The 12,747-nt window shown below is 51.8% G+C and overlaps 3 protein-coding genes across 3 annotated transcripts; 1 reads left to right on the top strand and 2 right to left on the bottom strand.

Moving 5' to 3' along the window:
• Positions 1-83: 83 nt before the first annotated feature.
• On the top strand, positions 84-359 carry M406DRAFT_340244 (uncharacterized protein; the record flags this gene model as incomplete). Its single annotated transcript, XM_040921538.1, has 1 exon — positions 84-359. One exon carries the CDS (start codon positions 84-86, stop codon positions 357-359), a length of 276 nt encoding a protein of 91 aa, XP_040775654.1.
• A 6,129-nt stretch (positions 360-6,488) lies between these two features.
• Positions 6,489-7,405, bottom strand: M406DRAFT_70784 (uncharacterized protein; the record flags this gene model as incomplete). Its single annotated transcript, XM_040925371.1, has 2 exons — positions 6,489-6,501; positions 6,651-7,405. The coding sequence occupies 2 exons, from the start codon at positions 7,403-7,405 to the stop codon at positions 6,489-6,491; spliced, it is 768 nt and encodes a 255-aa protein (XP_040775653.1).
• Positions 7,406-7,896: 491 nt separating this feature from the next.
• M406DRAFT_291836 (uncharacterized protein) lies at positions 7,897-12,333 on the bottom strand (the record flags this gene model as incomplete). The annotated part of the gene is made up of 5 exons (XM_040918995.1): positions 7,897-8,956; positions 10,760-11,665; positions 11,734-11,899; positions 11,973-12,150; positions 12,291-12,333. The coding sequence occupies 5 exons, from the start codon at positions 12,331-12,333 to the stop codon at positions 8,402-8,404; spliced, it is 1,848 nt and encodes a 615-aa protein (XP_040775652.1). The 3' UTR covers positions 7,897-8,401.
• Positions 12,334-12,747: the final 414 nt, after the last annotated feature.

Raw genomic sequence — 12,747 nt, 5'->3', positions numbered from 1 at the left:
ATTCTTGCCTAGGACAGGAAGGACGACATATCACTCATTATCCTACTCTATTCTCTACATCGCCAGGACAGAAGATCAGCAAGATGTCTGCCAGCCGCACCCCCCTCCTCAACTTCCTCCCCCTGGGCCCCGTCACCTCGGCCTCCTTTCCCAAAGCCCAGCAGACCAAACCCGCTGAGCCCGCTACTGCTGCTGCTGCTGCCCAATCCGCCGCCGAGCACAAGCGGCGCAGCTCGTCCCTCAGCAGCGACGGCAAGTCCTCCGGCTACCGCGTCCTGAAGGTCGCCCCTGTCCACTTTGGTGAGCACGCCGGCGACCACAAGGACGACTGGCACGAGGTTGAGGTCGCTGTCGAGTGAAACTCTCCGCAACGCATGCACGCACGCAAAGGACGACTACTATCTCTGATGGATTGGGATTCAGAATCAATCCTTCAATCAATCCACCCATTCATCCGGTCCCGTCGGTCGTGCATCAGCACGATGCACGACCGACCTCAATAAAATGGGTCTGACCCCAGCGCCGCGGCAATTTCCTTTTTTTTTTCTTTCTTTGTTTGGTTGAAGTTTTCCCTTGACGGAATCTCGGGTGTCGGGTGGTGAATGGTCTATCACGGTTTCCATTTGTCAAGCAATGTGAAAACTCGAAAGAGAACGAAAAGGAAAAAAACGAAGAAAAGAGAAAGGAAATAGCGGGCCTGGATCTTGAGGGGCAATTTGTCTTCTCTCTCTTTCCGTCATGACTTACTTACTACTGGCATCTTGTCATAGTTAGTTCTTAAGTTAGGAAATGAAGCCTATCTTCATCATCTTGCTCCCAAATGTTCTAGAAATATACTGGGTGATGGAAGTCATACTACTCGTGCCAGCGCAAGATACGACAGAAGAAAAGACACCACAGGCATCAGCAGCCAGCAACTTGAATTCTGATCTATCTATCCATCCTAGGAGCACACTCTGTCCACAGAAAAAAGCTTACCGCTCGAGCGCGCGAGGTCACGATGCATGCATGTGCATGTGGATGCAGATGAGATGGTTGCATCCCATATTTCTCTCCGCGGCAAGCCACGCCAGACAGTAGCGATAACGCTCCTTCTCCCAAGGCTACCACAACTCTCGCACAACAGCAGGAGGCAGATCTTGCTCAACGAAACGAGGGAAACCTCTTCTTTCTCCTGCCAAGGTCTCGGCCTGTGAGACCAGAGCTGCACATCGCCCCCTTTTTCCCCCTCCTCCATCAATAGGAGTATGGCCAAGACACTTCTTGGCTCGCACGGCCGCCACTTGGTTCTCGCCTCAAACTCTTTCTTTAATCTAGAAGGTCACGTCGTGCCAAGGAGCGATGACCATCATGTTGTCCCACACACAGGTCTTGTCCAACACCCACCCATAAGCCTTGTATTCCTACCAGGGGTGCGGTGTGTTGTCGTGCGAGCCTAGTAAGCCGCCATCCTTATCTTTGTAAGCTCCTGTCTGCATATCCCCATAGGCTAGGCTCTGAAATAAAATGTGTGTGTGTGTGAGAGAGAGAGAGAGAGAGAGAGAGAGAGAGAGAGAGAGAGAGAGAGAGAGAGAGAGAGAAACACCAAGGTTGGGTGATAGTGAGGCGAGAGGAGGGCATCTGGATCACGCGTGTGGTCCTCAGGTGCTGCGGAGGTCGCCGTCCGAGGGGGACAGGGGTGTTGTTTCTTGATACACGGTCTAATGTACCATGTATATTTGCTTGCTGCAGGTGGCTGCTTACCATTGCAGTTTGTCCTCGGCGCCGAGCGGGCGGATGTACGAGATGACCGCCCGGCGCCGAGGACAGATTCCCCTCCGCGCGGGCGGCGGGCGTCCAGGGAAACCAGAGAAGAAACAGAAGGAAAAAACACAACTCGCCGCCTGCGCTTCAAAACATTGGCCGTTGGACCGAGGCGTCGCGGCCAAGCACGCCATGATGCGAGGGTGAGAGAAAAGAGAGCCCGAGCGAGACATGTGAGTGATCGTCCGACACTGGCCCTGTTCGTTTTGCAGCATCCCGTTTCTCTTCTTGATACGAGGGCAGCGTTGAGTTCTCGTCAGACTTCTTGGCTTGCCCCCGCCCCTCCCCCCCCTCCCCACCTTCTTCTCCCTTCTCTTCTACTTCCAAGAATAATATGCTCCGAGCCAGTAACAAAACATGAGATGGGGATCACCCGTCCGCCAAGAAGACGCTGTCGCCTGCAGGCGGGGCATTTTCACAGGGGGGGCTTGGCTGCCGGGCTGTCTCGGACCGCTCCGCGGTGCTCGGGCGACTGGAGGGGTTGGACTTAATTAATTAGCCTTTTTGGGATGTGTGCTTTTTGTCACTGTAAATTATCCTTCTGGGGAGACTTCATTTCTTTGTGCACAAGCTTCTAGTCGAATTATTAGTCTCATTGTACATGTGTCGATCGGTATGAGTAGCACTTATGTGTTAGGCAGAATCGGGCTTGGTTGTACATGGAGCTGAGGAACAAAGCATACGAAGGAGGCTCTCCACGCGGCTGTCCGTCGTCGCACTTGGACTATAGTGTCATGGGACGTTATCTTCTTACTTGCTTGGTGTATGAGTCTTTTCTTTAGGGCCAGTCATGTAAACGTGCGACTCATCCTTCAGCCGCCGCTTTCCTGCTGCCATTGCCAGTTCCTGGCGCGCAAATACACTTTGGTCTCCTATCCTAGCCCTAGCCCAAGGAGTCCTCCGTGTGTATGGTGTCACGCGCTGACGGCCACGAAATCAGAACATGTAGTCGTGCATGGCCTTGCAGGAATCTATACTGGATTATGTCTTGTCATTATCTCGGTCATGGTCATTACTGAAGAGACCGGTCATCTTTCTAGACTATTGTCATAGGGAGCAGTCCTTCAGCCTTGGACGACGAGATCACAGTACTAACCCACACTTCAAGATCTGGGTCGGAGAAGATATAGAGGAAATTCGCAAGGGGAGACGGAATACAAGACGAGTTTCTGCAAAATCACGGGGAGCAGGATCAGTGAGGTATCGTTGAGTATTTGGGTTAGAAAAGCCATCAAAAGGCCGTATCTATGTGGATAAGAATTGGAATTGGACATTCCATTTGATTGCTAGTTTTGGATTTCATTGCTGAGAATGTCGGCGGCGGCGGCGGCAGCGACATCATCCTCCTCCTCCTCCTCCTCTTCGTATTAGAGTGGGCTGCGCCCAGTGGTTGACTCTCGTAGCCAAATTATCCATCTCCGTAATTATATCTTCCCTTCTCAAAGATTCACCAGCAGACAGGGGATAGCAGCCTCCAGAAACAACACCCTCTCCGTAATTACATGCTCTTGTACGCTCGTGGGCTCATTGTACAGTGCAGGCGAGAGTGGTCGCGATCTGTGCACATTATCCACTTGTGCAGCATTCGGCAGTGACATCGAGGGAGCATCGATCCAGGTCTTTGACCTCGAGGACCTGGAGAAGCTGGCTCCCGCTCTGAATACCGGGTCCAACGCAAAAAACTCCAGGTTAGAGTTGACTGGTGCATAGCAAGGGCAGGATCCTTTTATTGTGTTAGCATGGTTACAGAAACTTTGTAAGCAAGACTGAGGAACATACCGAGATACTCTTTGCCGTGGTCAATGATGGTGGTGCGCAAGTTGCCACCACTATCCGGAGCTCAGAAGGAGGAGGGACGGGCAAGGTCTTATTGAATCCGCCCCCGCAAGGTATACGTCGAGCTTCAGGCTGATCCTAGTCATAGTCTAGAAGATGGTGAAGGTATGAATATGGGCTGTCAGAAGCAGAATGTGTTGGTCCCCTAAAGCTCTGGGCCCTCACACCCTGGTTCAATTCATGAGCATCCCGAAAAGTATCCGGACTTTCCCTGTGGCTCAAAGAACCAATAGCTTCGGCAACAGAAACATAACCAGAAGAGTGACCGATGAACCTTGAAGGCAGTGTGATAAAAAGCACTACCCCCCCCCCCCCCCAAACCAAAGAAAAGACAATTCTGACTGATTGCTTCTGGGCAACGTTCGATGGAACGTTTGTCCGAGAAAATCTGTGATCTTATGCCTAATGACAACATTATGCGTCGCGAGACCATCAATATGAGCAGGGGAGACCAACAGGCTGTTGGAGCTGATAAAGTTCTTTCTGCTGTTGGTGTTCAGAGATCCTAAGGACGCGGAGGGCTGCGGTGATATCCATGGTCGTCTTCGGAAGCTTGTCTGCCTAACTGAACTGCCATCAGGCGGAGCTGAATGGACCACGAGCTCAAACATCGAAGACAGGTCCGGACTTAATGAATGTCCAGATATATAGTCTGTATCGTAGCCTCTCTGACTCGGCGCTGTTGTTCTGTTGTGCAGCGAAGTCCGCAACCAGAATTATAGGCATTAGAACAGCTGCTCCATCAGAGTTGTCTTGAGAATATCCGACTTTGGGAATTTGCAAGGTCACGGAGGCTTCATGAATGCCGCAATATTCCTGGGGCTACAGTGGTGATAAAGAAGGCAGCAACCAGCATAATGTAACCTTGGCCTCTGCCATATAGTGGTAACTGAGAGGAGAGTCCTTGCATCGTCGTTCTCCTGGACACGTACTTGATTGCTGACCCCCACAAAAGTAGCAGAAGAAGAAGCTCGGCAGCACTGTCGATATCATAGCAGCACGCCGGATTTGGAGCATTCCATATCGGAACCTGAAGAAGGCATCAACTGCTGGAGGGGACGGCCAGGCAAAGCTTGATGCGCTTCATATACTGGACGTCGGGACTGAAATTCCTCGTTCCCTATGATGAGACCATTCGTCTAGAGCTTGCGGAAGACCTCCTAGGTGTTGCCGGTCTGATACTCCAGGGACATGCGGCTGAATGTGTCAAGATCGATACAGCTAGCGCTTCATTGGAGTGAGCCCGGCGCTTTGTATTGACGCTCCGATGTGGGCATAGAAGGAAGACGAGGACCTAAGGCTCTGTCGATATAATCCCAGGTCGTGTAATGTATCGCGTCGTCTCCAGCTTCTTGTGTATTATCGACCCGCTGATCGACCATCTTGACATGGGCTGTTTCTGTCTCTGCTGAATGGCCATTTTGAAAGACCAATCGTTGGAAGAGGATGATAGGATGTCACACGGACAGCATCTTACTTCTTGCAGAGCTCCTCAGATTGCGAGAAGCCCGAAGAGCAGAGGATTTGTCATACTTGTCCTGCGGAGACACAGAACACCACCCGCTACGATACCGAGCACCCGACGGTCGAAGAGATAGGTAGCCGGTGCAAGACATAATAATCCGCGCATATAGCTACATTATAAGACTGTTCGAGAGAATCGCCGCATCGCAGGTGAGCCTAAGGATAGACAGGCTCCATGGCTGGAGAATACTGTGAACCGACCAGGCCGAGACATACTAGGAATCAACCCGCTCGAGATATAGCGAGGTCCTTCTCGGTCATTCGAGATATAGCTCTTGAGGTGAGGATCCCGAGAGGCATCGTAATCGATGATCATGCTGACGATTTAGAAGTCCCAGTGCCCTGTCGACAGATACCCAAGGTCGAGTGAGGCCACAATGTGGTGCTCAGATCCGAAGAGGAGACCACAAGAGAGAAGCTTCGAGGCGGGCCGCCCTCGAGCCGCCTCCTTCCGAGAATTAGCCCTTATTAGCCCCTTTGCTGTCTTATTGTCGGTGGGAGGATACGATGATGGTGTCGAGAAGCAAGTTTAGGAGAAGGTTGGTAGAGCTTGGGGCTGTATTTATAGTAGAAACAGATAGAGATGATGTTGTAGATGAATAAGATGTTAAGAGAGACAAGAGGATAACTCTGAATGGCCGCAGTACAGCAGTCACTTTCAGCAGCAGCTGTGGGCGTCTGAAGCTGGTGCATTAGAAGTGCTGAGGCGTCAAAAGCAACAAGTCGTTAGCAAGAAGAGACTTGTGAAGGCCATACAACATGCAGTCACAGATGAAGTGGAATAGTATATGATGAAGACACACTGACTGTCCATGTTTATCTACAGTTGTCCCATATGATAGCAGCTGTCTTGGAAGATATCCAGGCCACGCCATAAAACCACAAGGCGGACTGAGAAGGAGATCCCCAACTGTCAGCTACTGGAAGCCTATAATTTGCTTCAATGCCCTACCAACCGAGCCATCTTGTGCCAATCGCATCTTCTGTGTCAAACCTTAGTTGAATACTTAATGTTCAGTCAGCGCAAAGGATGACATAACCAGTGACTTATGGTCAGCCAATCGGGGTCTGCCAAGCTAATTTGTGTTTCTTGAGCAAGTCAGCCCCTTCACTTGATCAATGGTATTACTTTCAAAAGGGATGACGAACATGGTCATTTGATGTAGAAAACATGGCTTGGTGTGATCCGGTGGTGGCAAGGACTGTGGCTCGTAATGACCAGCTCAGTCGTTTCTCTTGGCCACTCACAGCTAGCCTCGATCGAAAAACGCTTCTCAATAATGCCGTTATTGGTGTACTGGGGCGGCGGAGGCCATGATCGCCAGTCAGAAGGTCAGACTATTGGGGGGTTTTGGGAAGAAGCTGCCAGTCTATGTCGTAGAGGCTGGCCCCAAAAGGGTCCTTGGTCACCGACTTTGAAGATCCTCGCCTGATCTTCCACTTCACCGTGTGCCTGGATCAGCCTATTGACATCAATATCAACCCACCCGCCAATCTTGCCATGCTTCTCGACCTTCTCCGCTCTGCAACGCTTATACCCATCACCACCCCCGTCATGGAAGGGACACCACACTTGCTCGTGTGCTCTCGCAGCCACTCGCAGCCTCACGTCATCCAGGTCCGGATCGCCCAGCACACGATACAGCGACTTCAGAGGAGGGCACGAGAGCAGCTTCTGCCCCCGCGAGCCGAACCAGCAGATCCTGACGTCAAGAGACTTGAGTCCACCCGCGAGGATCATATCCAGGAGCGGCTCAAAGATTTCTTTCTCGAGGAACCCGCGCGGCCGCTGAAGGTACAGCACGACCTTCCGGATCCGCTGTCGCACGTGGGCCCAGTCGGGCCTGTTGAGCAGAGCCTCACCTGGGGATGGGAGGAAGGCCCTCCTGGTTCGCTCTTCGAGGACTTGATCTGGTACACGAACCAGACCACTCTGTGTCGGCAGGTACTTTCGCCCGGTGGCGACGATGTGGAAGGAATTCTCGCGGAAGTAAACTGACGTGGCCTCGTCGTGGAAGGTCTGGCTGACAAGGAAGTAGTTCAACGGATACGCAGGTGCCCCATTCTGCTTGGGACAGTCGTAGAAGTCACCAGTCTCTATGTCATCTGCTTTAGAGGGGACTATGCCAGGCATTGAGCCGAGCCCGACGCCATGGCTTCTGACGAGGAGGTAGCTGAGGATCTGTTCACGCAGCTCTCCCGGAAGGTCAAAGAAGTAGTCAAAAGTCTGAAGCGCAGTCATTTTGCAGTCTTTTGCAGACTGTTAGCTGTTTTGAAGAGGCGGTTTTCTGTCCCGAGAGCTCTCATGGGAGGAAGTTGGTGGTTGAGATGAGGTGGAGATTGCGGGTTCCTCAGCAAGCCGAACATTGACGTACACTTATACGCTGTTGGCTGACTAAGTAAACTGGCAGTACTTTGACAACATTGTGAAAACCATTTTGAATCTTATTTAAGCCAGGAGCTTGTTCTATAATTTGAACTGAGAATGTCACTTGCAGAGTTGGATATGTTCTTATTACTGACCTTGGCTTCTTCTCTGTATTGTGTTATTTTCTTTGTTCTCTTGAGGTCTCACTCTCCTTTTTACAAGCGCCAGGTACTAGGTACTGGTGTCAAGTGGTATGACATGATTTATCACAGGCATGCACATTGACAATGGAGGACACATGATTCTTATCAACCGAGTGCAAAACTCTTCACATTTCACAGATGCAATGAGCTTCTCAAGAAATATTCTAATCAGTGTACCATTCAATTTTAGTAGCCTTTTCAACCCAAATCTACTCGCAGTTGTTGCGCCATGCAACGTCGTTGTTATAAAGAGCGAGTGCCTATTGCACTCCCTCCCAGGGAAAAAAAAAAAAAAAAGGAGATAAGGTGGAAGCAACTATTGCAGTACCTCACACCTTCGACCACAGATTGATCAGCGTCATTACCCTCTCAGCCTGCTGGGTAAAGAGACTGCATCTCCTAGACAAGGACACGACGAGGAAAAAGATGTGCAAGAATTGCCTTGTCAACCCATGCAAGACCTTCCGTTATCAACTACCTTCCCCGGAGACCATCCTCAAAAGTGCAAGGTGTCAACGGTCTCGTAACTTGCTTTTCACCTGAGAGATAACCCAGCTCTCCCCTCTTTTCACTCTCCGTCATGGTATCGTGAGGTGTCATACAGTGACCAAGATGATGATGTGTCTTGGTACGAAAAGAGCGAGAGCGGAGCGTGGCTACGAGACGCTTATCGGGAGGACATGGCCTTGGTCACGAGCCTCTTCAGGGCCAGCTCCTTCTTCTTCAGATCGTCGGCGCTGGAGTCCTCGAGCTCGAGCTGAGACATGGCCTCGCTCAGGGTCTGCTCGATCTTCTCCTTCTGGCCGCGCTTCAGCTTCAGGGACAGGGTAGGGTCGGAGATGATATCCTCGACACGGGTAATGTAGGACTCGAGCTGCTGCTTGGCCTCGAAGCGCTTGCTGAAGGCCTCGTCGTTGGACTTGAACTTCTCAGCGTCGCTGATCATGTTCTCGATCTCAGCGCTGGACAGCTTGCCGACAGAGTTGGAGATGGTGATGTTGGCACTGCGGCCGGAGGTCTTCTCGGTAGCCGTGACCTTCAGGATACCGTTGACGTCGACCTCGAAGACGACCTCAAGGACGGGCTCACCAGCCTTCATAGGCGGGATAGGAGCCAGGGTAAATTCACCCAGAGAGGTGTTGTCCTCGCAATTGGTTCTCTCACCCTGCACCACAGGGAATTGAACAGTCTGCTGGTTGTCGGCCACAGTAGTGAAGGTACGCTAGATGTGTGGTTCCAAGATGAATTAGCAAGTTGTATTAGAGCTGTGTTGAAGGAAAAAGTGAGAAAGGAAAAAGTGAGAAAGGAAAAAGTGAGAAAGGAAAAAGTGAGAAAGGAAAAAGTGAGAAAGGAAAAAGTGAGAAAGGAAAAAGTGAGAAAGGAAAAAGTGAGAAAGGAAAAAGTGAGAAAGGAAAAAGTGAGAAGGAAAAAGTGAGAAGTGTAGTCCTGAGAAGCTGAAGCTGGTGTCGTGGTCCAAAAGTCCTGGGTAATGATATTGAGATCACGATGATCTACGTCGAGACTTCGTCCATGTTCGAATCCCCGAGACCGTGGGTTTTTCGGTGCTCGCGATAGTTGCGCCAGGTGGATGTACCATAGGGACAGAATTGACACTGATACTCGAAGACTGTGCCAGCAGCCTTGTCCTTGACTTTCTTGACGTGTCTTTTCGAGGCGTTGAGACGGTCGAACTCAGATTGCTTTGCACAGGCTCTTTGACATGTTTCGCAGTAGAATGCCTTGGCTTTCAGCATCGCGGACCGGCTGATCTTGTAGCGCTTCTTATCGGCAGCCCTCTCACGAGCATAGAGCACAGGATCGACCATGACGCGCGCTCGACGATCAGCAGACCATTTCTTGATCAGCTCGGGCGACTCCGTCTTGGTACGCTGATATTTGTCTTGATAGTACTGCCGGTGGCCCTCAGGATCCTTAGCTTTAATGCGGGCATAATCATCTGCGCTCGCCTGATGGACGCCGTCTGGATCTTCAGCTTTACGCTGAGCCTTGTAGCGCTGCTTGGAGGATTTGATGCTCTTGGCGCTTTGTTGGGCGAGCATCTCGAGCTGCTCGGCGGTCAAGTCGAAATGGCCCTTGATCAGGTCTTTCAGAGCGTTGTGGCTGCAAGCACCGCGGTAGGTGAAGGATTGGGGCGACCAAGGACAGCAGGACATTATCTCGGAATCCATGGTTTTGCTTTGCAGGGCCCAGAAGAGATAGCTAAACATGGCTTCAAAAGCGTAGGATAGCACACGCCTCCGTGGAACATCCTTAGCTGAAGGGATAGGACACCACGCAAGGAGACCTTTGGAAACTATCCGGTAGCCATTGTTGAGAGCCTCCTTGACATTGCTTGGGCATGATTTGGCGGTAACATGAGGCCTGCGACGGTTACACCGGTCGTAGAGCGTCCAGCGTTCTTTTACTCCTCCGCGAGCATTTGTAGCTGAGCCAATGTAAACGAGCGTAGAATCCTCAATTTTCTCCAGGACGAGAGCGTAGATACCCCAGCGGTTGAGGTGAGCAGTAGGGAGAAGTTTGAAGAAGCTGACCGGAGGTGGTGAGGCAGCTTGGAGGACGTCCATCAGACCGGGACAGAAGGATAGGCTGGCAGCAGTGGTGATCTCCCGGAGAATATCCTCATCAAAGAAGACCAGGTCGAAGAGAGGATTCTTCTCGACGGCGATGGACAGGCAGCGCTAGACCATGGCGATCAAGAGAGAGAGAGGAGATCCATGGTTCCAGAGTTGCAGAGTCGTCTTTACCAAGGGGGGATGAAGAGTAGAGAAAGGGGGGGGGGGGGATGAAGAGTAGAGAAAGTAGACAGTCCGGAACCCAGCCAAAACATGGGCTCAACAAAAAGTCGCCCATGTTTTGGCTGGGTATTGGCGGAGGGAAGGGGCAAATGGGAAAACTGAAAAATGTAGGAAAGGGGAAGCCGAGACTTGAAAAAAATCGGTTAATACGAACCCTAGTCATGGCATGTTAGTAACGTCTTCTCTCAACACCAGAGGGATAGGATCACGAACTTCTTGAGAGTAGGAACTGTGTTGCCGCGAGGAACGACAGGAGCAAAGATGTTACCCTCCATGGCGACACCGAGGGACAGAGGGACGACGTCAAGCAGGAGGAGGTCGGCGGTATCAGCAGAAGTGGCCTTGCCAGAGAGGATACCGGCCTGGACGGCAGCACCGTAGGCAACAGCCTCATCGGGGTTGATGGACTTCTCGAGCTTCTTGCCGTCGAAGTAGTCGCTCAGAAGCTTCTGGATCTTGGGAATACGGGTGGAGCCACCGACAAGAACAATCTCGTCAACGCCAGACTTCTCGATGTTGGCATCCTTGAGGACCTGGGTCACGGGGTCGAGAGTGCCGGTGAAAGCCTTGGCGTTGAGGTCCTCAAAACGGGCACGGGTAATCTGCATGTTGAAATCCTCGCCATCGAAGAGGGAGTCGATCTCAATGGTGGCCTGGGCACCGCTGGACAGGGTACGCTTGGCACGCTCGCAAGCAGTGCGGAGACGACGGAGGGCACGGGCATCGCCCGACAGGTCCTTCTTGAACTTGCGAGTGAATTCCTTCTTGCAGTGGTCCAGCAGGTTGGTGTCGAAGTCCTGACCACCCAAGTGGGTGTCACCAGCAGTAGCCTTGACGGTGAACACGCCACCCTGGATGTTAAGCAGGGAGACATCGAAGGTACCACCGCCCAGATCGTAGATCAGGACGTTACGCTCCTTGTTGGACTTATTGGAGCCAAGACCGTAGGCAATGGCAGCAGCAGTGGGCTCGTTGATGATACGGAGGACGTTAAGACCAGAGATGGATCCAGCATCCTTGGTGGCCTGACGCTGGTTGTCGTTGAAGTAGGCGGGGACGGTGATGACGGCCTTCTCGACCTTCTTGCCCAGCTTGGTCTCGGCAATCTCCTTCATCTGTTTGGCGGGGGAAAATCATTAGCGCCTGTCTCTGTAGTAATCGTTACAGAAGCAGGGGATCTTACCTTGACAAGAACCATGGCAGAGATCTCCTGGGGGGAGAACTGCTTGGTCTCGCCCAGGTACTCGACCTGAACCTTGGGGTTGCCCTCGTCATCGACGACCTTGAAGGGCCAGGACTCCATGTCCTTCTTGACGGTGGGGTCATCGAAGCGGCGACCGATCAGACGCCTGCAAGATGCTGTTATCAGAAACTGTACTCCTTATTGACGTTAGGGCTATGCAGTGCCCGAGAGCAACCTACTTGACATCGAAGACGGTGTTGACGGGGTTCATGGCAGCCTGGTTCTTGGCAGCCTCACCGATTAATCGCTCCTGCTCGGTGAAAGAGACGAACGAAGGGGTGGTGAAAGAGCCCTGCTCGTTGGCGATGATCTCGACATTGTTGCCCTCGTAGGTGGCCACGCAGGAGTAGGTGGTTCCTGTTGTGTGAGAGAGAGAGTACAAGTCAGCGATTATATCCTATGCAAGTCCTGTAGCGCGAGGACGACGACAGCTTTTCTCGTCGGACAACAAGAAGACGCCGCGACGACGACGACGCGGAAACCATGTCAGAACGTACCCAGATCAATGCCAATGGCACCGTCGTAGACTTCCTCGGCCATTTTGAATGTGGTCTGAATGGAATCTGGGAGAATAAGGGAATGGAAAGGTGATTGGGGGTTGACGGCAGGAAGGAGGAGAGGAAGGGCTGCGACAGTTTGAAGGGGGTTTTTTTTTTCTTAAAGGCTGGCCGCCGATGGGATTTTGAGTCGCTCGAAAAAAAACGTGGGGCAACTCAAACGGCTGGGAGCAGATTTTTTTGAACTCGCCGTGCACGGGCATCAGGGTAGTCCGTCCAATCCTGGCTACTGCTTATCTTATCAGGACCCTCCCATCAGCAATGGGTACAGTACATACCATACATAGTACTACTACCTACTTAAAGTACTCTGGTATAGTTTAGTATGAAGGAAGGGAGGAGGCAGTGGATGGCGCCCTTCCCTGCCAGCGGTTCCTCAGAGCGCAAACATCTTGAC

The sequence above is a fragment of the Cryphonectria parasitica genome, assembly GCF_011745365.1.
Source record: "Cryphonectria parasitica EP155 unplaced genomic scaffold M406scaffold_5, whole genome shotgun sequence".
Classification (NCBI taxonomy): Eukaryota; Fungi; Ascomycota; class Sordariomycetes; order Diaporthales; family Cryphonectriaceae; genus Cryphonectria; species Cryphonectria parasitica.
This window is presented reverse-complemented; position numbering and strand designations above follow the sequence as displayed.